The following is a 23283-nucleotide window of genomic DNA, read 5'->3' on the forward strand; positions in this document are numbered from 1 at the left end:
GACAAAGTTGCCAACGTAGATTGTGAAGGGAAAATAGACTTGCCTAGCACATGACGAGAACTCAATCCTTGCAGCACAAGCCTGGTTCTTACAGATGCAATAACCAGCCACTGTCGAAATTTCGCATTCGAGGACCTGCCAGAGAAGTACTGAGTCTGACGAGCGGCGTTCCATGGACTCTGATTCTCATGTGCCGTGTTCCTTCAACAAAGCTGTCCTTATTTGAAGCTTGACTGATGGTCACAGGATGTATATCAATGGATGAGATGTCAATGAAAGCCCCTGAGCCGGGGCCCAGAGGGCTTTACTCAATCAGACAGAAGCTTTCAGTGCAGGCTGAAAATTATAGTGCCTCGCAAGGGTCATCATCAGATACTCGAGCCAGATCATGGCCTGTTATTGAAGGACCAGCGCCAGAAATTGGCTGCCCCAGAGCACCTCCGTAAATGCTTAAAAAATTCCTCGCGCGTGCTAGATGAATGTACAACACATCCACGACAGGTGAGACCATGCCGAAGCTCCTCGGTCACGGGGTCGAGGTAGGGAAGAATGGTGAATGCCGTGAACAGGAGGATATAACTTTGCCGCGACGGAGGCAAGAGATGATCACGGCCTCGTTGCAATTCACGAGCGTGCTGACCAGCTACTATGTATCGCCTCCTCTCGAACTGCAGTATTCGGAGTCAGCCATGAAATGACAGAGGAAGAAGGCATATGAGATGGTTCAGTCGATTGTCCGCCAATCGCATGTCACACAGGCTGTGGACTCCAGAGTTTTCGGGCAAGTAGTGAGGAAGCGCACAGATGTGGCGGATATGTATCCTTATATAGGTGGACACAGCCTCGGGGATCTGCTTACTGAAAGGTGACCCCAACTGTATGAATTAGGGATTGTGCGCAAAACCGGATAGTCCCTCTTGATGATGCTGGCAGAGGGTATTCCAATGACCCCTCGAGTCAATTCACTGAGATAAGAAGGCTGCAGCTTGGTCTCGCGCTGGAAACACCTCAGACAGCAGCGCTGGACGGTGGGAATGCTCAGCAGGAAACCGAACTGATCACAAAAGCTGCAGCTCCTTGTTGTGAGAGCCGAGTAGAAGGCAGTTATGTCCACATGAGAAGCAACCTGGGTGTTGAGGAAGACCCAAAGGCAGCCCGTGGCGTATTTCCCAGCCAGACGAAACTCTCTCACGCTGGATATCGCCTCACGAGCGTGTCGACTGACCTGGCTGAAGCTAAATGCCGAGGATATATCCAGGCCTAAGCAGACATTGGACATGAGTTCCAGAGGGAGAAGGCCGAGCTGGCCAAGTTTTGAGACTGGTGCAGAAGAGCCGAGGGTTTGGAACACAGTCGTTGGAGGTTCCCCAGGGGGCGGCCGGGCAAAAGCCCGATTGAGGCTGAAGGGACGGGAGAGAAGGCGAAAGGCTTCATCGAGCTCATCAGCCGAAAGCTTGTCGAGATCCATGCGTGCGATCGCGATGACAGTAATCAGGTAAAGTTTCCACACAGAGAAAGTGAAAGACACGAGGTTCCTACGCAAACAATAATTATTTTTGAAGCTCAAGGAAGATGTGCTATGAACTCTGTTTTAAGACGTCATTCGTTGTGCGCAGATGGAGATATCGCCCCCTGCGGCCGGGCTGTAAGTTGGGTAACGGAGTGACTTTTAGGCTTCGTTCATTTCGTTGCTATCGAGAAGAGGAGCGTGCCAGTCAAAGAGTTGGGCATCACCTTGTATTGCCAATTGCTGCGAAGGGGAAACGAGGTGATGGTTCAGACCGAGCGCATCCCATCTTCTGGATGGCTCTAAACAAGGAGGGCAAGCCAACGTCAGCCGACTTACAACGCTGCCAGCTAGACTAACAGATGCCCCTCTCCGTACAGCAGTCAGTACCTTAGGTTACCCCTCGGCCTGCGTGTGAAGTTAGAGCCCACTTGCCTAAGTACCTAGGTATCTACTGACGTACCTACAAAGGTGGAGTACAGCCACCCCTCCCCCCCTGCTGTTGTCCCTGGGAGCTCTAGACGCGTCGCGTATTTGGAGCTTCTTCCATAGTTCGGGCGCAGAAGCATAGCTCGCTCTCTCTTCCTTCCCAAGCCAATCTTTGTAAGTACCCTCTATTTCTTTATATTACAATTTATTTCCAAAATTACCCGGCAGCTGACTACCTCAGCTTCAAGCAATTGACCGCAACACGCGCCTCCTCGCGCCTTTCCCACCAAACTCCACTCTCCCCCTTCTCCGTTCTTCAACACCGTCCCATATCCACATCACCTTCAACGCCGACACCAAACCACACTCCATTCAGCATGGCTCCCACCAAGTCCGCAGCCAAGGGCCGCGGTCGCGCATCCAGAACGAGCGACGCCGGCGCTGCTCCAGCTGTCGAATCACCGCCGCCTGCCGCAGCCTCCGAGGAGACACCCAAGCGTGGGCGCGGTCGCCCCAAGTCCGAGCCTGGCGCCTCCAAGGTCAAGAAGCCCGCCGCCGTCCCAGGACGCGGTCGCGGCCGCCCTCCCAATCCCAACAAAAGCCCCAAGGCTCCCTACGTCCCCACCGGCAAACCCCGCGGTCGCCCCCCAGGCTCCGGCAAGAAGGCCAAGGCCGCTGCCCTGACTGCCAGATTAACCAGCGGCAAGAAGGCTGCTGCTGTTAAGAAGGCCACTACCGTCGCCCGCGGTGGCCCCAAGGGTCGCAAGTCCGATGCTGCCAAGGCCAACGAGGACAAGGAGCTCGGCGAGGATGTCGACATGGAGGCTAGCGACGATGCCGAGGAGCAGGACGACGAAGAGCAACTTTCCGACGAGGACGGCGGTGAGTGAAGCGGAAGATGGCAAGTCTCGGACATGACACCCTTTCCTATCAAGTATTTCGATCTACAGGAGCCCATCTTCTAACATGCTACAAACACTGCAGATGACGCGCGCAGCGCTTCAGATCGCGGATCTGGACCTCTTGGTGAGGTATAGCTTTTCATCTACATCTCACATCTTGTTTGATCGTCTTCTCAACGCGACTGCACAGGACACGACGAGCAACCGCGGTTTCTTTACAATGGTCGGGCGGAAACTTGGGCTCCAGTGATCAATGACGGGTGAATGGCATGGCGGGACGGACGACCAGCTGAATTGCACGGGTTCATCTCCTTTTTGACTGAAATGATCGATTCTTCGGAGGGGTTTTCTATTTTCTCAAACTGATGATGCTGGAAATGGCTTGACCGTGCACAATGAAAAGGGCACCAAAACGCGAGGAGTTTGATCATGTTCTGTGCAATTGTTGATTGGCTATGCCGGTGTTGCTTGTTCCATAAGGCCGGCTGTACAATAAATTAGGAAGGGGTATCATTTTCAATCAACGCCTTGTCACGATGTCCTCGCAACAATATCCGACACCATCCTGGCGAAACCGAACGCCATACCGTGACTGAAGTCGGCCAAAAACATGCCAATAGTGACAATTACTCCCTCTTCCACTCGTCAAACTCCTTCTCGAGGTGCTTCTTGAGCTCCTTGAACTTGTTGCCAAAGTCGCGTCCGCACCGCCAACACACCATCGGCTGCTCGTGCCAGCCCGCCTGGTTCCGACGCGGGTCGTCCTTGGCCAAGGGGAAGTCGGCCAGCGGCACGAAGAAGTCGGTCGTGAACGAGTTGTAGTGCTTGCGCACCTTCATCCTGTCCGAGTGCATGTCGCGGCTCACGACGTGCACGTGCAGGTGGTTCATGCTCGGGTGCGCATGCACGCCGACCTTGAGCTCCTTCTTCCAGTCCCTGCCCGCCGGGAGCACGACCCTGCCGCGCTCGTCCAGTTCGGCCTCGACCTCTCCGGCAAGGACGGCGCGCCGCGGCGCCTCGGACGCGCTGTGCTCCCCGATCTGGCGCTGCAGCTCCCTGGCGACGAGGCCTGCGAGAATGTTCGCTTCCCCACGCACCGAGTACAGGAAGTCGGCGTCATCGAACGCGTCGAAGGGGTGCAGCCGGTTCTTGTCTGCCGACCGCGGGAGGAGGAGGTAGTGCACTGTCGCTTTGGGGTACATGTCAGGGATGGCGACGAAGTAAGCGTCCGCAAAGATCTTGGCGCCGACAGGCAAGTATTCGCCCTTTTCGACGTAGTAGCCTAAACCATCACGGCCGGCGTAGGGGTTGTTGTTAGTTGCTGAACTGGCAGAGTGGGTCTTGGTCTTTGTCTTGGGTTTCGGGGCCATGAGTTCAGAGACTTGAGGATGGTACGATGGTCAGTTAGCTGGTCCTAGACAGATTTTGGAGAGGGTGTTTCCATACAAGCATTGCGAATCTTGCCAGCTTGATTGGGCTTGTCTGATGGCGATCCTATGCTCTGGATCTCTTCCTGAGTGATGGCATCCTCAGGATCGTTTGCGGTGTTCTCTTCATCAGGGGGTGGCCGCTTCTTGTTGGGAGCTTCAGGAGACGAGTCCGACGGGCGCCTCTTCGGCCGGTAGCTCGAAGACTCGGACCCCATCATGAATCTCGTCCTCCTGTGCGTTGCAGGAATGCGATGTGAAGATGCAAAGAGTTGTGACTTTTGATTTGATGGAGTGGAAGTAGGCGATGGAAACAGTAGCGCTGGTGAAGGGCAAACAGAGCTTCACATGCCCCGCGATTTCAGACTTCCCCGCGTCGCGCCAAAGAGCTTCGAGCTTCGAGCTTCACGCGTCAAGCTCCCAACCCACCACTGATACCAATACCAATATTAGACTAGACTGTGACTTCGGCTCACAGGGGTGCCTTGGTTTTCAAACCCCCTGGCAGGTGTAATACAAACATGTCAAGGAAGCAAGAAAGCAAGCAAGAAGTCACAGCAGCTCGTGTCTCCATCACAGTCTATCATGTGGCAGGATCCAGCCTCAGATCTAGCTGGATCAAATCACTTTGCAGTCTAAGTCCCTTCACTGTCCCTCACTATGTAACCACTATCTGCCTCCCCACTTGCTGAGTTGTAGCCCGCGAGAAGATGGCCGACACGAGCATATGCAAGGTCAAGTGGAGGTTGTCTATGTGGTTGAACCAACGCTTTTGCATCATCGCATGTGACCTCGTGGAACGAGCAGCAGCAACAGGAGAATGCTAGTGTGCTGCGATCTGAGTCGCATCGACTGGTGGCGAGCCGGCCGTAGAAGGCACATTTGATGGAGCAGCGGACGCTGACTTTCTCCTAATGTAGTCTACTTGTGAAGATGTTATCGCCTCAGTCTTGAGATATTCCCTCATGCTTTAAAAGGTATGACTGTGTACTAAAGTGGTCAATACCTGAGGGAGAAAACAGTCAATTTAACTCCTATACCAGCGGCTTTGGGGATGGCAGATGCACTGATCTGCTCAGGGTCAGAGCGCCTGCGCCGGTAACTGGGTACCTGGGAGCCTGGGAGCCTGGGTAATTCGCCTCAGCCCTACGGGCGCCCCGTTCCTTCCTAAAACAATTGGCCGAAAGTGACCCCAAACCGCCGTCCGCTAGCGATAAAATAAACCCTGATCTCTCATCACCATTAGCGGCCTGGCACTCAATCTTATGGCGACAACGTCAGCAACCCATGGAATCCCGCAAACTCTATACTACTGCGTGATTGCCTTTTTGCAACTATGGTGAAGAAAGGGAAGGGCCAGAGCGGTGGCGGTGGCAGTGGCAGTGCTTCTGCCTCTGGGACGTCTTCGAAAACATCTGCGAAGGCATCAACGACGAAGACGCCGGTGAAGAAAACGCCCGCAGCAAAGAAGGCCGCAGCCCCTGAAGATGACTTGCTCATCTTCACCACCGATAAGAAGAAGAAGGGGGGACCATCTACTGCTGCCGAAGAGGGACCTCCGGAGCCGCCCAAGCCCACGGTCAAGCAGATTATAGGGGGCCAGTCGTGGACTGGCAAACTACCCGTGAACCTTCTCTCGGAACACTGCCAGAAGATGAAATGGGAGAGGCCAGACTATCATCAGGTAAGCACCATCTTTGACCTACCTAGTTATCCGGCGGATGCACCATTCGCGAGCACTCGGGGGTTTTGCCACATGAGTTTGTCCCAAAGGAGGCTATACCGTGTGAGACAACCCCACGAGAGTCTTCCTTATGTGGGATTGTCCCACAGGCGGTCAGTGGGTCATCCCACGGGAGATTATTCTACAGATCCTATACCAGTATCCCACGCAGGACATCTCGCACAGGTTTTCACGCGCGAAAATATCCCACATGAGACTACCCCGATGCAGTTGTCCCACAGGCGGTTGTCCCATGCCAAATGAAGGGTGCAAGATACTCCCGAGAGAGGATCACGATGAGGAAATTATCTTATACATACAGAAACATTGCTGATGATATCTTTATAGCGGCACAATGCAGACGGCTTCTCGTCTATGGTCACACTCAGCGCGAAGAACCCCAAAACCAAGGAGGTTGTCAGACTTGAACCTTTCAAGCTGCCCCCAAGCCACGTGCATTTGGCATACAAGCCCACGGCCCTGGAGGCAAAACATTTTGCAGCCACATACGCACTTTACAGGGTGTGCAGTATGAAGAATATGAGTATGATCCTTCCCCCCGACTACAGGTCCTTATGGAAGGAGTTCGAGACCTTGAAGAAGCAGGACGTCAAGGACGGCAAAGGGTGGATGTACGAGGCCGACCCATTCAAAGCACTGGAGGAGAGACAAGCCGCAAAGGTCGCTGCTGAGAAGAAGAGAAAGGAGCAGCAAGCTGTCAAGGAGAAGGCCGCTCAGATGCCGGGCGCTTCAGGGCTGGTGCTTCGGGGCAATGCCGCAGCGTCTGGAGGTGGCGGTTACAACCCAATGAAGGGATGGACCACCGTACCCAAAATGGAGATGGGCACCAAGACAAGGCAGCACTTGGAAAGTCTACTCAGACGCGATACGATCTGGAACCCACACGCAGTCGTTATGAAACAAGACCAGAAGGCGTCGATCATTAAAGAGTTCAAAGACTTGGGTTTTCGGCCCAGCCACATCGAGGAAGCAGTAGAGGAATGCAAGGATCGCGAGGAGGCACTTGAATGGTTGTTAATCCATGTTCCGGAGGATGATCTGCCGAAATGGGCCCTACCTGAAAAATACGGTGCTGGCATCTCTGTTGCGGCCACGGATTTGCGGAGAGAAGGCGCTGCGACGCGCTTGGCAGAAGCTGGTTACTCTATCGAACTTTGTCGCAAGGTTTACGACGACACCGGAGATGAGGGCAAGGCCGCCGAGACGCTGCAGAAGATTCTCCTGAGTAGCGGTTCAGACGATGAGGCAAACACCATATCCGACGACACATTGTCCACTGAAGACCGCGATCAGCAATGGGAAGATGAGCTCGCAAGTCTGGAGTCTCTATACGGGGAACAATACTCTCGCCTGGGAACAGATGTTTGCCAGGTGCGCCTTGAGTCGGTCACAAATGGTGCAAAGAACGATGTCAAGGCTTACATTCAGCTCCGAAAATCACCACATTATCCGTCTCAGCTCATCATTTCAGTGGTTGCCGATCTCCCATCATATATCAAGCTGAGTATAATCAAGAAGACACTGGCATATATGGCCGAGTCTCTCCAGGGAGAGGAGACGAAACTGTTCTACGTCATCAGCTGGATGCAGGAGAATATCAACGACATAATTGAGAGACCAGGCGCCCTTCGTGACATTGCGGCTGTCTCTTCCACAGCTTCAGAAGAAAAGACAGTCTCAGTACGGAAGCGGGCCAAGAAAACATCACGACATCCCAACCCCATTTCATGGGTTCCTGAGAGCAGTGCAATTCAAAAGTGGATGGAGAGGCAAAAATCTGCTTCCTTCCAGAAAATGGTGGCGCAGCGCCGGAACTTGCCAGCCTGGGAAGTCCGGGAGGATATTGTTGACACAGTTGAGGCAAACCAGATCACCATCATCTCGGGCGAGACTGGCTCAGGAAAATCAACACAGTCTGTGCAATTCATTCTGGACGATCTCTACGATCGAGGCTACGCCAAGTGCGCCAACATCATCGTCACACAACCTCGCCGAATTTCAGCCCTTGGTCTGGCGGATCGAGTAAGCGAGGAACGCTGCATGACTGTCGGTCAAGAAGTCGGCTACTCCATCCGAGGCGAGAACAAGACTAGCCGGGACACGAAGATCACCTTCGTCACGACTGGTGTACTTCTAAGACGCCTACAGACGTCAGGTGGCCGAATTGATGATGTGGTGGCTTCTCTCGCAGACGTCAGTCACGTTGTAATAGATGAGGTCCACGAACGATCCCTCGATACAGACTTCTTGCTTAGCATTATCCGAGACGTTCTCATGAAACGTAAGGACCTCAAGTTGATCCTCATGAGCGCAACCTTGGACTCCGCGACCTTCGGGAATTACTTCAAGGCCGACGGGCTCCAGGTTGGTTTCGTGGAAATTGCCGGCAGGACCTTCCCCGTCCAAGACTTCTACCTAGATGATATCATACACCAGACTGGGTTTACCGGGCATCAGGACTATAACGACAGCAAAGACCGCACTCTGGACGATGAGCAACGTGTCTCCAAGGTGATCCAAAATCTTGGTATGCGGATCAACTATAACCTTCTCTTGGAAACCGCCAAGTGTATCGACGGAGAGCTGTCTCAGACGCAAAAATCCGGTGGAATACTCATATTCTTGCCTGGAGTTGCAGAGATCAATCAGGTGTGCAGGCTGCTCACTTCCGTCTCATCCCTATATGTCCTTCCCTTACATGCGTCTCTCGAAACGAAGGAACAGAGACGTGTTTTTGCTGCTCCACCTTCGGGCAAGAGGAAGGTAGTTGTTGCTACCAATGTTGCTGAGACATCAATCACGATCGATGATATTGTAGCAGTCATCGACAGTGGACGAGTAAAAGAGACGAGCTACGACCCACAAAACAACATGCGCAGACTGGGAGAGACCTGGGCGTCTCGAGCCGCTTGCAAGCAACGTCGAGGACGTGCTGGTAGAGTCCAGGCCGGAAAATGCTACAAGCTCTACACTCGAAAACTCGAAGAGCAGACAATGCTCGAGAGACCGGATCCGGAAATACGACGAGTACCGCTGGAGCAGTTGTGCCTATCTGTCCGCGCGATGGGCAACAGAGATGTCGCTGCTTTCTTGGGCCGCACTCCAACACCGCCTGAGGCGATGGCGGTTGAAGGTGCTGTCAAGATGCTGCGTCGAATGGGGGCTCTCGATGGAGATGAACTCACGGCCCTCGGACAGCAACTTGCCATGATCCCCGCGGACTTGCGCTGCGGCAAACTCATGGTGTATGGCGCGATCTTTGGCTGCCTGGATGACTGCGTTACCATCGCCGCGATACTGAGCACAAAGAGTCCGTTCTTGTCACCCCCAGATAAGCGAGAGCTGGCAAAACAGGCCAAGATGAGGTTTGCGCAAGGAGACGGTGATCTTTTGACCGACTTGAGGGCATTCCAGCAGTGGGACGAGATGATGCAGGATCGGATGCCGCAGCGTCAGGTTCGTGGATTCTGTGATGACAACTTCCTGTCATACAACACAATGTCAGATATCGCATCAACAAGGACGCAGTACTACTCCTCCCTTGCTGAGGTTGGCATCGTCAGCTCGGCGGATGTATACTCTGGGAAGCACAGAACCCAGTCGCCCTCCATGCCACTCCTTCGAGCGTTGACAGCATCGGCCTTCAGCCCACAAATTGCGAGGATCCAGTTTCCCGACAAGAAATACATGGCTTCGGTCTCCGGAGCTGTTGAGCTCGACCCCGAGGCCAAGACTATCAAGTACTTCAACCAGGAGAACGGCCGGGTGTTTGTGCACCCAAGCAGCACACTGTTTGACAGTCAAGGATTTTCGGGCAATGCAGCATTCGTATCGTACTTTACGCTGATGGCCACGTCTAAGATATTTGTCCGAGATTTAACTCGTAAGTACAAGGCCTTGAAACCTCGTCCCTCGCACTTACATGCTCGTTCTCTTCTGCCAATACCTCACTTCTGACTAATTGGCTTAGCTTTCAACGCCTACACCCTCTTGATGTTCTCCGGAGCTATCGAACTGGACACACTCGGCCGAGGCCTTGTTGTAGATGGATGGCTACGTTTGAGGGGTTGGGCCCGTATCGGTGTACTTATCTCTAGGCTTAGGGGCATGGTAGACAATATCATCGCAAGGAAGGTGGAGAATCCCTCTATAGACCTTAGGGACAACGACGTTATCAGAGCGGTCACAAAATTGATAGAGCTAGACGGGTTAGACGCGTAGTCAAATACGCCCTAGGACATATATATAAGGCAACTTCTTTTCTGCTAGCAATTTACTCGGCCATCTGCTCTGGATGGTGTCCTATCGACTCGCATGGATTATCATTTGATGAGCCGCGAGATCTCTAATCCAACCGTGGCCTGTCCAGACGGCTCTCTTACCCAAGTGCTAATCGCCCCCCTCCATCCCCGCCAACAAGATCAGTCAAACAGAAAGAATCATAAGAACATTCTATGATATTAGGTTGATACCTTGCAGGTTATCAAAGAATGACAGCAACAAGCCAGGTGAGCCAACTGAGTGAACTTACACGTTACGCGGAATGCCAACATTATGATTAGACGGCCAGTGACGGGGTTCCGACCGTTATCACCGAAACGGTTCCCCGCACGTGATCCGTGCGATGGCACGGGAAAACGGCACTAGGGATGGAGCCTCAGGCAGCCAAGGTAGCAGCCCCCTTCCCCTGCAGTGCACGTCCCATCGCGCCCTGCTCAATTGGAGGGACGCGGTGCATCACTTGTTTATCACCACTTTTCCCTCTCCCTCCCCCGCCCTCGACGCGCCCATCGATCCGTCCAGACAATTGGCCTCCGATCTTTTTCGATGCCATTCGTCCGGCTGCCCCTCATGGACACTTCAGAAAACACCGCGACGCCGTCTCCGGCTCCAGCCTCCCGCCGCCGGTCTGGCCGTCAGACGCGAGTTCCCGAGAAGTTCCAGCCCGAGATCACGATCGCGCCAAAACGCAAGAGGGGCGAGCACGATGAGGAGGACGATGCCGAGAACCTCGACCCTGAAGGAGACGAGGGAGATGAGGAGTCCAGTGAAGACGATGCCGACGATTCTCCTTCGGAAGAGGAGCGCGCCAAGCCAAAGAAGAAGAGGACCGCGTCGCAACAGTCGCGAGCCAAGAAACCAGCTGCGAAGAAGCCAAAGGTCAACGGCGCAGGTCCTACAGCAACGTCACTGTCTTTAGGGCTGCCTAGTAGGCCGAAAGCGAAGAAGAGTGTACGCGTTATGACGGGCGACAGGCGCGACGGTGATGGAGTATATGGTGAGCACTGGCGTGTCTTGGAGCGCGCATCACTCGTATTGACAGAATGCAGCGGATATTTTCGGATCCGGCGATTCTTCGGACGACGTAGCGAGTCGATGGTATCAGAAGTACAAATCCGACAACGAGGCAGCGGTGACAGACCTCGTCAACTGTGTTCTCCTCGCTGCGGGGTGCGACGAACAAGTGACAGAAGATGACATCCAAGACCCCGACAACATTCAAAATCGCCTGTCTGAACTGCAGGATCTGTACCAAGAGGTGCGTATCACATGTGTTTGCGGCCCGAACCGGACTGACCAGCCGTAGAAACAAATCACCGACTATCCATTAGCGAAGGCAAAGGAGAGCAGGAGCTTCCGAGACCTGCTTGTGAACTTCTTCGAGTCATTGATCAACGTTTTCCACGAGACAGATGTGCTTTACAATGATGAACCACTCATGGAGAACATTGCGCGCTGGGTGTACACCATGTCCTCGTCGACCCTGCGCCCCTTCCGACACACAGCCACAACAATTGCGTTGGCTATGGAACTTGCCATGGCGGGCGTTGCGAAGAAGCTCGATGACAGGATTAGCAAAACCGCGCAACAAGTTGAGACGGAAAAGAGCAGGAAAGGTAAGAACAAGAATAAGGAGATGCTTGCCAATCTGCAAAAGTCCCTCAATGAGGCAAACAATAATCGCGAGATGTGCGGCAAGTACATGCTAGACTGCTTCGAAGTTGTATTCGTCCACAGGTATCGCGACATCGATGCGCGCATCCGCACAGAGTGTGTCGAAGCTCTTGGATCATGGATCTGGGTTCTGCCAACGGTTTTTATGGAGCCCGAGTATCTGAGGTATCTCGGTTGGCTGCTGTCAGACATTGTACCATCTGCACGCCAGGAGGTGCTCAAGCAGCTGTCGAGGGTGTTCAAGCGTGATGCCTCAAAGCTTGGCCACTTCATCGACAGGTTTCGACCTCGTCTCATGGAGATGGCCACACAAGACTTGGATGTCAGTGTGCGTGTCGCGGCTATCGGTGTGATTGAAACACTCGGGGAGGCAGGAATGCTAGAGCCGGATGAGATCGACGCCGTTGGCAAGCTCATCTTCGACTCAGAGTTGCGAATCCGGAAAGCAATTGTTAAGTTCTTCTCTGACGCTGTTCAAGCTGCCGTTGAACAGAAAGTTGAAGCGATCGGCGGCGAGGAGGCGGTCGAAGAACTGTTCCCTGAAGGCGAAGATGTTGATGACACTGCGCCACGGACCGAATGGCTCGAAGTGAAGGCGTTAGCTGAAACGCTGGCAGTCTATGAATCACAACTGGAGGACGCAGACGAAGACGAGCGACGCGGACTCGACATTTCTGCGGATATGATCAATGCAATCGCCCCTGACACGCGGATGTCGCTAGCGTCTCAAGTTTTGTATGACAAGATGGAGACTGTCAAGAGCTGGGAGCTGCTGGCCGGCTTTTTACTCCATGATCATTCAACAAGCACAAAATCGAGGTCAAGATCAAAAGCGAGCTCAGCCGAGGCGACAATGCGACAACATGTCGCTCCCACTGCAGAGGAAGAGGCAATCCTGCTTGAGGTTCTAGTGGCGGCTGTCAAGCAAAATCTGGTACATATACACGATGCTGAGAAGGGAAAGAAGAAACCGACGAGGGGTGATGCAACAGAGTCTGCCGAGGAAATTGCTTTACAACTGGCCCAGGTCATCCCGAAACTTCTGAGCAAGTTTGGGGCGGATCCGAAAACCGCTACGACGGTCCTGCGCCTGCAACACCTTCTTGATCTCGACGTGTTCCAACAACTTCGACAAGATTCATCAACGTTTGAACATCTTCTGGACGGAATATGTACGCAATTCATGAGACACGGAGACAAAGACGTTGTTTCAGAGGCGACCCTCGCTTTACTTCACTCTCGGAAGTGTGAAGAATATGAGGAGACAGTGGACCTCAAGATCTCGGCACTGTGGGAAAACGTTATCGACTCCCTGCGCAACTTTGACACCTCCCATGACCTCGCGAAGCGAGGAAGTTTGAGCGGATCAATTCTCTTAGGTCTCTCTACTACGCTGATGAAGATCAGCAGTCTGGCCCGGGTCAAGGATTGTGTCGACGTCTTGGAAGCTGAAGGTACCGAAGGTTCCACAGCACCAGCCATCGAGATCTTGACCAAAGCAGTCCACCGTGGTCGCTTCCAGCAGGCCGACGAAGACCTCGATGATCTGGAAGATGAGGCTACGTCGTATGCGATCAAGTGTTGTCACTTCTACTTCATGTGGAAGGTCCTGTCAATCACAAGTGCCATCGAGATGCAGACGGACGTGTCAAATAAGGCGATAAGTCGTCTCGCGACACTCAGAAAGACGTATCAGGCGAATCTGATTCACACATTGTCTTCAAGAGCCATCAACGACGATCTGCGTTTATTTGCTACTGGCAGCCTCTGCGATCTACACATCACGTTCAGCTCCATTCGGCGTACCCTCGAGCGATGGTCGGCCGTCGGCGCAGCGAAGAAGTACGCCAGTCTCCTACCCCTAGTCCAAGAAATACAGCCAGGGCTTATCCCTGAGCTCATTAATGTCTTTGACGGAGCGGAGCGAGCATATGCCAAGAAGACTAAGAGACATCTCAACGAACCTGCTGAAGACGAGGATCCACTTGATGATGACCAGCTCTCCGATGCTGAAGAAGAGGAGGACCTGTCAGCAGAGGAGAAGCGAGCCTCGGAGCTCCGAGCAGAGAAAGCCCTGTGCGAGCTCACCGCCAAGTATGTCGTGGCCATCTTGTCGAAGACAGTGGACCAGAACGGACCACATGCGGGTAAACTCAAGAAGAGAATACTGCGCAACTCGGTGAAGCTGGGCAATAACTTCAAAGAGACTGTGGCGTTCTTGGACGAGAAGAAGATGAGGGAAATCGAGGAGGCGAAGAAGAGAAGGGCCGCCTCGAGAGCCAAGAGCAAGCAGCCCGCGCCGAAGCAGCCTGCCAAGCCGGCCATCAGCGCCGAGATAGTGGTCGCGGACGATGACGAGTCGGAGGGTGAGCAGCCTGAGGAGCCGGAAGAGGGCACAGAGGAGGACTTGCGAAGACGGGAGCTGCTGGAGGACCCCATTGAGGACCACGAGAGCGAGGCAGAGGAGCAAGCTGATCATGTAGCCGATGACGAGTCGATTCTGGGAGACTGAAGACAACAACAACCACAGAAAAAAAAAGGAAGAGTCTCTTCTGAGCCTGGCGTTTTGGAGAGCTGGCGGATGGGCATGGACGGACGGATCGACTAACTGACTGACTGACCGACTGACTGACTGGAATGGATAGTAGCAACTTTGCATGATTCTTTGGCCCGCCTGGTCTGGTCTTTTGTATTTGTAATGAACCTCTTGTGGAAGGCTGGTGGGGGCTTTAGAAGCTATAACACACGGGAGAAAAGCGGCGGCGGGCAGGCCTGAGAGGGAGCGCGGCAGTTTTGCTTGCGATGAATGATGGTACATATTTTTCCTTCTTAACAATGGTCATGAATGCCCCTGTTACATACCCTTCGAATCAACGCTTTTTTAGGAGAAGTTGCAAATGGGGAGGGGCAATCAAGTCTACATACATCCTGTCCGGAGGTGGTAAATGTGGTATCGTAACTCCCAATCCATGCCTCAGAACGCCGAACAAACATGATCAAGCACCCAGGCACAACGCTAATCCTAATCGCTGGCGATCTTGGTCCCAAAGAGCCCATACATCCTTTGCCACTTCTTGCCCTCGCCGGCATTGTCCTCCTCGCCCTCTTCCGCCTCAACCTTGACGCCGTACTGCTGTATGCAGCAAGTGAATGGCTTATTCGAAATCTGGCCGAGGCCGGCACTATGCGCCGCAGCCTCCTCCTCCTCAGCGCCGGAGCTGGGCGGTGGCATATGGTGGAGGATCCTATCTCTCTGCTCCCGCTTCCGCGCCTCGAGGTCGACCTTGCGCTCCTCGAGGTCGCCCCAGAGCTTGAACATCTGCTCGCGGAGGCTGCCCAGCGTCTCTTCGTTGTGCGCGGCGCGCAGGTCCTGCGCGTCGAGGTCCGTCAGCAGCTGGGCCTGCGGATTTCCGACGTGGACCCAGAGGGTGGCCGGCTTCTTGTCCTTTTTCAGCAGGGCCGGCGACACCTCCTCGAGCTTGAGGGCGAAGCGCCACTCCCAGACGCGGTTGCGGCGGCTGTGCCTAGTGTCGTGCTCACCATCGTCCGAGTCCGGGTCGATGTCGTCGGCGCTGTTGTCCGACAGGCAGTCGTTGTCGGTGCGCCGACGGCTGACGGCGAAGTCCTCAAGGCTGGAAGGGTGGAAGTCGATGACACGGGCGTGGGTGCGGTCCTTGGCGCAGGTGAATGGGAGTTCGAGGGAGACTGGCTCATTTGCGATGATGGTGTGGTAGAGGACTGGCTCGAGGATAAACGAGAGTGGCCTCGGTTTCATGTCTGGGTTCTCGCATTTGACTGTGGTTGGATTTTGTCAGACGAGTGAAATTCGCAGAGCATCTTTCAAAGATGCAGATGAGAGCTTACTCAGGTCATTCAGGTCGGGGATGAGCTGCTCTTTGCTCTCCTTTTCCTCTACCTGCTCATGCGCCTTCTGTCTTGCGGCGCGCTTTGCTTGCCGTCTCGTCTTAGTGTTGTCCTTTTGCGGGGACTCCTCAGCCTTCCTCTTGTGCGCACCCTTGGTCGGGCCCTTCTCTTTTTCATAGTCCCGCTTCCTCCTGATCGCGTCGCGAAGGCGAGGATCAATTTTCTCTCCGTCGGCCTGGGGGTCCAGAATTTGTACATTGATCTTGTCTGAGAAATTCGAGTACTGCCTTTCCCCACGAAGAAAGCCCTCAAGGTTTGTGGAATTATGGCCGTAGCCGATTTGGACTTTTCGCAGATGTAGCCAGGTGCCGAGTTCGACCTGGTCCCGGATGAAGTCGGCGTGAGGGTCCCAGCATGTGAGCTGTAAAGACCGCTTACCGGAGGGGCCACGCCATTTGCCCTCGACTTCTACGGGGTCTACCGGCTTTTTGAACTTGCTGGTATAGCCATATGGGTCGCCGTCGCGCACAGGCATGCCGTCAGTCCAGTCTGGGCTGTCATCTGTCCTGTGGAAGAATCTGGCGTTCTCTGTCCAGTCAGAAACCCACAGACATATCTTGTCACCGAGATCGAATGGTTCCCGAACAACCTGCACGACTAGGTCGGCAAACATGCGGTCCTGGACGTCAGCGAGCAGGCTGAACCGGTCTCTGATGTTCCTGGACAGCTCGGCTCGGGCGGAGAAGTCTTCCTGATCAGGGATGTATTGTCTGTCTATGTGATCGTACAGCCACGTAACATACTCGTGCTCTTTATCTCCAGGGTTTCGGGCGACAGGGCGTGATGGGGGTCTCAGGGCGCCCGATGCAGACTGGGAAGATCCGCTTCTGGGAATTTGCTGAGCGGCGTAGACGTGTATGTCGGTGCGGTAAGTGGTAAGGAGGGAAGAGGTGCCCCCGTATGTCTGGTGCTTCACCGAGTAGACCACGACGACATCACCGGCCTCGACTGTGGGCATTTCCTTCTCACGACGGAAAACATTGAGGTCGATACCCTCAGTGTCGCCTTGTGTGGACAGGTCATACAAAGTCAGAGTGCTCTTATAATCTGGGAGGGCCACGATCAGTAAGTGCAGCTGACAGTTGAGAAGAGTAGGCGGCGCATCTCACCCGTGCCCTTAGTCGGAATGGGCAATTTACAGTCTTTGACAACCCCTATGACGTTCACCATTTTGCCTGGGCCTTGGCTGTCATCAAGGAGTTCGCTGATGGATATGAAACCCTTGGGCAGTGGTAGGACATCCTGAGCCCTCCTACGACTCGAGGAATTGGGATGGTGCCGAGGCATGGCGACGTGAACTGAGATGTCACCAGTCAAAGAGACAATGGGTGGACGGTGTTGTCCGGAGCCAGTATGGCAATTGCGAAGAGAGCAGATGAATCATGCCTCAAAGCATGGCAGAGTGGACACTGGGATCGTGGATGCTACCCTGTGTTGCCTTCGTATCTACAGCACAAGGTTAAGTGAATGGCCTCATCCAGCCATGAGACGCGTCGACGCGCCTGTGAAGTGAGTGAGTGAGTGAGTGAGAGACCTCGGGAGTGAGTGGCCCCTGCATGTACCCAGGTACCTTGGCACCTGCCGCGGATGCGTTGACAAGGGTGAATCAGATAAGGCAGGGGCGAAAGCACGGGGCAGTCCTGCTTTGTCTGTTAAGGGGTGGGGCGGGGTACCTGCAGTACTTGCAGAAGTACTTGGGAGACATCCAGGCGGGAAGGTGGGAGACTGCGGCCTGAAATATCAGGCTTGAACATGTAGTGGGGGGAGCCGTGCCCGCTAACCGTGGAGGGTTCCTTTCAAGCTCCCTCCCAGCATTGAAGCTGGCGGCCTGGCAGGTTTCGAAATTCGCCTTCCCTGGCTGACTCTTAGCGGCGAGCCCCCACTGAAAGCGGCCCAAGCCTCAAGAGCCACAGGACGCACATGCCCACAGCTGCCCCAGGTGCATTTAGACTCCAGTCACCCCCTCCACAGCCTGCCTGCCCTGCCCTGCCCCAGCCCAGAGCGAGCCCAAAGCCAACAGCCAACAGCCCAATACCGTCGCTTCCAACCCATTCCATCTCCAAAATTCTTGCACCGCGACAACACCAAAACATCTTCCTGGCCCCTCGCCGTCCTTCACCCGACGACATCAATAGGCACGTAACCACTGCAGCCCACAACCCGCGCCAGCCCGTGTGCATTCTGCAGCCTCTAATAACTTGTTGCAGCAGAGTTTTGGTCTCTTCTCCCACCTGCGGACAACCGCGCGCGCCGACACGTAACCCAACCAACCAACCAGCTCTGCTCTGCCACTGTGCACTCGTCTCCCACCTGCAAAGGTCAACAACATACTGTACACACGTCACAGCACAGCACAGCACAACAACCATGGCTGAGCGCTACATCCCCGAGCACAGAAGGACTCAGTTCAAGGCAAAGAACACCTTCAAGCCAGATGAGCTCCGCCGCCGTCGCGAGGAGCAGCAGGTCGAGATCCGAAAGGCAAAGCGTGAGGAGAACTTGGCAAAGCGACGAGGCATCGGCACTGGTGACAACCGACCTGGCGCTTCCCTGGGCGCCGCACCCGACAGCGAGGATGAGAACCCTCCCACAGAGTCCCAGGTACGTTCAACAATCTTTTGACTTTGTCTTTTCTGCTCCTCCTCCACTCTTGTCATTACCTATCTGCCCGCAAAACCCAAGCCTCGCTCGTTCTGGTCATGCTGTTGGGTGCCATCTGGGCCCCGCGCTTTTCAGCAGCAACGCCCTTGCGACGCCTCCCGCCCCTCACCTCACATGAATCTGCTTTCGTGCAAAGGCGGCGCGAATCAGCAGCAACCCACCTTTTTGGGCCCCAGCTCCGGCCCACTACCAACATCCATTTCAACACCATTGTTGTTGCACGAACTTCCGTTCATGAAATATCACAATCGCTGCCCTTTTTAAACCCCTCCCTCATCACCAAACAAAGAATGATCTGAATTTGAATTGATATCGCCCTTGTATTCTGTCAATCACATGCTACACGCACACCCTTTTTGACGTCGTCAAGATGCTAACAGACACCAGTTGAGCGAGGACCTCCCTCAGATGGTGCAGGGTGTGTTCTCGGACCAGATCGATCTGCAGATTCAGGCTACCACCCGTTTCCGAAAACTCCTGTCCAAGGAGCGCAACCCCCCGATCGAGGAGGTCATCAAGACCGGTGTTGTCAGCCGTTTCGTCGAGTTCCTCCGATCGCCTCACACCCTCGTGCAATTCGAGGCTGCTTGGGCTCTCACCAACATTGCCTCTGGCAGCGCTGCACAGACCCAGGTTGTCATCGAGGCCGGTGCCGTCCCCATCTTTGTCGAGCTCCTCGCCAGCCCCGAGCCCGACGTGCGCGAGCAGGCCGTGTGGGCTCTCGGAAACATTGCTGGTGACAGCCCACAATGCCGCGACTACGTCCTTAGCTGTGGCGCCCTGAAGCCTCTGCTGGCCCTGCTTGGCGACAGCCGCAAGCTCAGCATGCTGCGCAACGCTACCTGGACCTTGAGCAACTTCTGCCGGGGCAAGACCCCTCAGCCAGACTGGAACACAGTACGTTTGATCCTGGCATGAATCCCCGAGTCACAGCTAACAAGCCGCTACAGATCGCCCCTGCGCTTCCCGTGCTATCCAAGCTGGTCTACTCTCTGGATGACGAAGTCTTGATCGATGCCTGCTGGGCAATCTCCTACCTGTCCGACGGGTCCAACGATAAGATACAGGCAGTTATTGAGGCCGGTATCCCCCGCCGTCTGGTGGAGCTGCTCATGCACGCCTCCACCTCTGTGCAGACCCCCGCGCTGCGCTCTGTCGGAAACATTGTCACCGGCGACGACGTCCAGACCCAGGTCATCATCAACTGTGGTGCCCTGCCCTGCCTGCTGTCCCTCTTGAGCTCGAACAAGGACGGCATCCGGAAGGAGGCGTGCTGGACTATCTCCAACATCACGGCCGGTAACTCTACCCAGATCCAGGCCGTCGTCGACGCCAACATCATCCCTCCTCTGATCCACCTGCTCTCCAACGGCGACCTCAAGACGCGCAAGGAGGCTTGCTGGGCTATCAGCAACGCTACTAGTGGAGGTCTTCAGAAGCCCGATCAGATCCGCTACCTTGTCGCCCAGGGCTGCATCAAGCCCCTGTGTGACCTCCTTGGCTGCCCAGACAACAAGATCATCCAAGTCGCTCTGGATGGCCTCGAGAACATTCTCAAGGTCGGCGACTTGGACAAGCAAGCTGCCGGTGATGCACCAGATGCTATCAACCGCTATGCCCTGTTCATTGAGGAGTGTGGCGGCATGGAGAAAATTCATGAGTGCCAGACCAATGCCAACGAGGAGATCTACATGAAGGCCTACAACATCATCGAGAAGTACTTCTCTGACGAGGACGAGAACGCCGATGACGGCATGGCACAGGCACAAGGTCCCAATGGCACATTCGGTTTCGGTGCCAACGGTGGTGGCCAGGGTGCCGCGCCTTTCAACTTCTCCAACACCAACGAGAATGAGTCCATGGAGATGTAGGGCTTTCACCGTGAGCCTATTGTGGACTTGATGTATTAGCAGCCAGATAATGGCCGTCGGCGGACAGACGGAATGTCACCCTCAATTGACGACACAGCACCGGGCCAAGTTGATAACTGCCCATACCCCATCCCCATCACACAGCGGCGTTGATTGCTTGTTTCCCCCCTATCACATAGGAGAAAAGACATTTCGCAGGCCCCGGCGCACACACGCAAAGAGAGAGACAGAGGAGCAGACGGAAGAAAGAAAGATGGAGGCCCTTTGGTAGCTTGAAAGCTCCAGCCTCGTATGTTTGACTAGGAAGATGCCGCCCGGCTAGGGAAGCCTGGGGCCGAGGGTGCGCGAAGGGTCGACAATGGTAGCTTTAAAGCTCCAACCCTTTAAGGGCGCAGGTGAAGGCGTTGGGCTCGGCAAGCAGACTTCTATGATGGCAGGAGAACAACGGCGAGCTGGCCCAAGAGGATTATGACTTGGCGGGCACACGAGGAGAATGTCCGCAGGGATTAATCGGGGGAGCCAGGAGATAGACAGCCATTGCTAGTGCATGGCAGTCTGATGGAGTCTGAACAAGCATTGTGTCACGACCAAGTGGTTGGTGATACAAATGTCAATTCACCGCATGTAGCCTTTCTAAGGCATCGCAAACAGTAGCCCAATACCTAGGAAGTTACTTGAAATGCGACTAAGCTCACCCAATGCTCGATGATGAATTTAACCCAATTCCATTGCTTCCAATTGTCGGCCCATACTAGCCCGACCACGAAATCCATCTAGTTATTCAAGAATTGCAAGATATTCCCTTTATGTTCTTCGCTAACCCAGCTAGCAAATTCCACGTACAGCAAGGTTCTCTAAACACTGAAGAATTGCAATATATTTGTATTATATTTCTCACCTTTTCACACCATACCGTGCTCTTTTCCAAATCCTCTATCTTCATCAAATCTCCATATCAGCTTCACTATATCCTCATCATCTTCACTACTTCAATCAGAATACTCTTGGCTTTCACACGTCAAAAGCTCAACTCATTTCAAGATGGCCAGCAATAAGGCTCACTGTTGCAATTTTTGCCACAAAAAGGGCCACATTGAGTCGACCTGTTGGAAGAAAGATCCCGGTCTCAAACCAACAGGCAATTCCCGTCGGGCCAGAAATCGAGGGTCTCAAAGAAGCAGAGGTGGTCAAAACATTCAACCGCCTAAGACCCCTGATTCTTTGTACACTTCCAACCACGGTCGCCGTCACGGTGCCTCCTTGACAACAACAGAACAAGACCAACAAGCTTCGTTTTCTACTCTACCTGATGAGCTTCTTCTGAACATCGCTGTACTGTTGTGCGCACCAGATGGCTATGGAAACACGAGTTTGGAGCCAATCAAGTCATTTTCATCGGTATCGGTAAGAACACGGCGGGTCAGTGAGAAGTTTCTCACTGTGACTATCGGTGATCGGTGTCCCTCCATGCAGAAGTTTGGGCAACTCACAGCAAGCAAGGGCTTCCTAGGTCAACTCAAGTAAGGTTTACAATCAATTTTCTCCATACACCACTTGAACACCACTCTAGAGACTTGCCCTCTGACCCTCTCACATGTGGGGAGAAAAGCATCAAAAGGCTAACATTTTCATATAGACGGTTGGTACTGAAGCCCAGGTCCCGAAATCCCGAGCCAAGTATAGACCCAGCAAAGATGGACAAGCTACTTTACCTTGTGCCTCAACTTTGCGAGCTCAATATTGACCTAGGCTTTGAATTGGCCAGTATGTTTGGATACAAGCACCTGCCTACCGTGAGGACTTTGAGTGTGCCAATCAATCAAGGAGAGCCGATCTACGAGGCCACATCCATAATCCGCGCTTGTCCAAATATCATTTCGCTTCGTCTAAACGTCGGCGGAGGTCGCCTACAGAACCCAAAAGATGGAATGGTGTGGTCTCCTGAATGTCGAAGGGCACTGGAAGCAGCAGCGGCATTGGAATCGCTTCAAAATCTTGAAATGTTCAAGACTGGCAACACCCGCCTTATGGATCTTCTTGATGGATTCGTCATGGAAAATGGCTGGGTTCCAAATGACATGAAAGGTATGTAGATGTTCTCATCATGTGTTTCAGATTCCAGTGATACTAAGAGAAGGCACAGTCATCGAGCATTATTTCCCCGGTATCTCTAGCCTGGCTCTCTACGGACACTTTGGATATGATGTGTCGAGATTTCGTAACACCACACCCTTGGTAGGTTAACAAGCTCTGTTTCATTTGAGCCGTGAAGTTGAAAAAAAGGCTAACCCGCTTCCTAGGACCTCACTGCGGCGTGCGGTGGACTCACAAACCTCAACAGCCTCACCATGACCACCGAGGGCATGACTGATTGGGAGTACATGGAAGGCCAGCGTAGGAATCGAAACCTTGAAGAAATGGACTTGGAGTACTGGCGCCACGTGACCAACGAGGATGTTATGGGCCCTTATGTCCGCAAAGCATCCACGGTTTGCAGGAATCTGCAAGAGATATCTTTCGTGTATGCTTATGCGGGGTGTACCTACTCCGCTGTTTCCACAGACCAAGAATCATGTGAAGTGACAGCAGAGGTCATCAAGGTTCGTGAATTTGTCAATTCTAAGTACGCCCTCCGCGCGCGGAGGAGAGACGGTGCCAGATACCAATGGTTTTGAAGATTGCCACATGGGGATTAAGTCTTGGTTGTTTTGCTTTCTTAATCTTTGGACTGAGGATTGGAAAACGCGGTCATGACTCCTGACACTCTGGTTTTTAGCCACTGAGAGGGGGCTTTGAAGGAGCAAAAGCCAACGAGTGGGGTTTTGGGTTTGCTCTCTGTAGCATTATTGTGTGCATATATAAT

General features: G+C 53.8%; 7 protein-coding genes across 7 annotated transcripts; 5 read left to right on the forward strand and 2 right to left on the reverse strand.

The window, feature by feature from the left end:
* Positions 1 to 2313: 2313 nt before the first annotated feature.
* On the forward strand, positions 2314 to 3088 carry J7T55_005074 (uncharacterized protein; the record flags this gene model as incomplete). The annotated part of the gene is made up of 3 exons (XM_053144437.1): positions 2314 to 2818; positions 2921 to 2967; positions 3029 to 3088. 3 exons carry the CDS (start codon positions 2314 to 2316, stop codon positions 3086 to 3088), a joined length of 612 nt encoding a protein of 203 aa, XP_052992798.1.
* Positions 3089 to 3464: 376 nt separating this feature from the next.
* J7T55_005075 (uncharacterized protein) lies at positions 3465 to 4486 on the reverse strand (the record flags this gene model as incomplete). Its single annotated transcript, XM_053144438.1, has 2 exons — positions 3465 to 4219; positions 4285 to 4486. The coding sequence occupies 2 exons, from the start codon at positions 4484 to 4486 to the stop codon at positions 3465 to 3467; spliced, it is 957 nt and encodes a 318-aa protein (XP_052992799.1).
* Positions 4487 to 5601: 1115 nt separating this feature from the next.
* Positions 5602 to 10230, forward strand: J7T55_005076 (uncharacterized protein; the record flags this gene model as incomplete). Its single annotated transcript, XM_053144439.1, has 3 exons — positions 5602 to 5949; positions 6337 to 9892; positions 9980 to 10230. The coding sequence occupies 3 exons, from the start codon at positions 5602 to 5604 to the stop codon at positions 10228 to 10230; spliced, it is 4155 nt and encodes a 1384-aa protein (XP_052992800.1).
* Positions 10231 to 10860: 630 nt separating this feature from the next.
* On the forward strand, positions 10861 to 14476 carry J7T55_005077 (stag domain-containing protein; the record flags this gene model as incomplete). The annotated part of the gene is made up of 3 exons (XM_053144440.1): positions 10861 to 11287; positions 11340 to 11548; positions 11597 to 14476. The coding sequence occupies 3 exons, from the start codon at positions 10861 to 10863 to the stop codon at positions 14474 to 14476; spliced, it is 3516 nt and encodes a 1171-aa protein (XP_052992801.1).
* A 510-nt stretch (positions 14477 to 14986) lies between these two features.
* J7T55_005078 (uncharacterized protein) lies at positions 14987 to 17175 on the reverse strand (the record flags this gene model as incomplete). Its single annotated transcript, XM_053144441.1, has 3 exons — positions 14987 to 15759; positions 15829 to 16935; positions 16998 to 17175. 3 exons carry the CDS (start codon positions 17173 to 17175, stop codon positions 14987 to 14989), a joined length of 2058 nt encoding a protein of 685 aa, XP_052992802.1.
* Positions 17176 to 18255: 1080 nt separating this feature from the next.
* J7T55_005079 (uncharacterized protein) lies at positions 18256 to 20420 on the forward strand (the record flags this gene model as incomplete). The annotated part of the gene is made up of 3 exons (XM_053144442.1): positions 18256 to 18489; positions 18937 to 19446; positions 19500 to 20420. The coding sequence occupies 3 exons, from the start codon at positions 18256 to 18258 to the stop codon at positions 20418 to 20420; spliced, it is 1665 nt and encodes a 554-aa protein (XP_052992803.1).
* Positions 20421 to 22114: 1694 nt separating this feature from the next.
* Positions 22115 to 23095, forward strand: J7T55_005080 (uncharacterized protein; the record flags this gene model as incomplete). The annotated part of the gene is made up of 3 exons (XM_053144443.1): positions 22115 to 22505; positions 22564 to 22655; positions 22721 to 23095. The coding sequence occupies 3 exons, from the start codon at positions 22115 to 22117 to the stop codon at positions 23093 to 23095; spliced, it is 858 nt and encodes a 285-aa protein (XP_052992804.1).
* Between the last annotated feature and the right edge of the window lie 188 nt (positions 23096 to 23283).

Source organism: Diaporthe amygdali (assembly GCF_026229845.1).
Source record: "Diaporthe amygdali strain CAA958 chromosome Unknown NODE_17_length_903054_cov_64_435670, whole genome shotgun sequence".
NCBI lineage: Eukaryota > Fungi > Ascomycota > Sordariomycetes > Diaporthales > Diaporthaceae > Diaporthe > Diaporthe amygdali.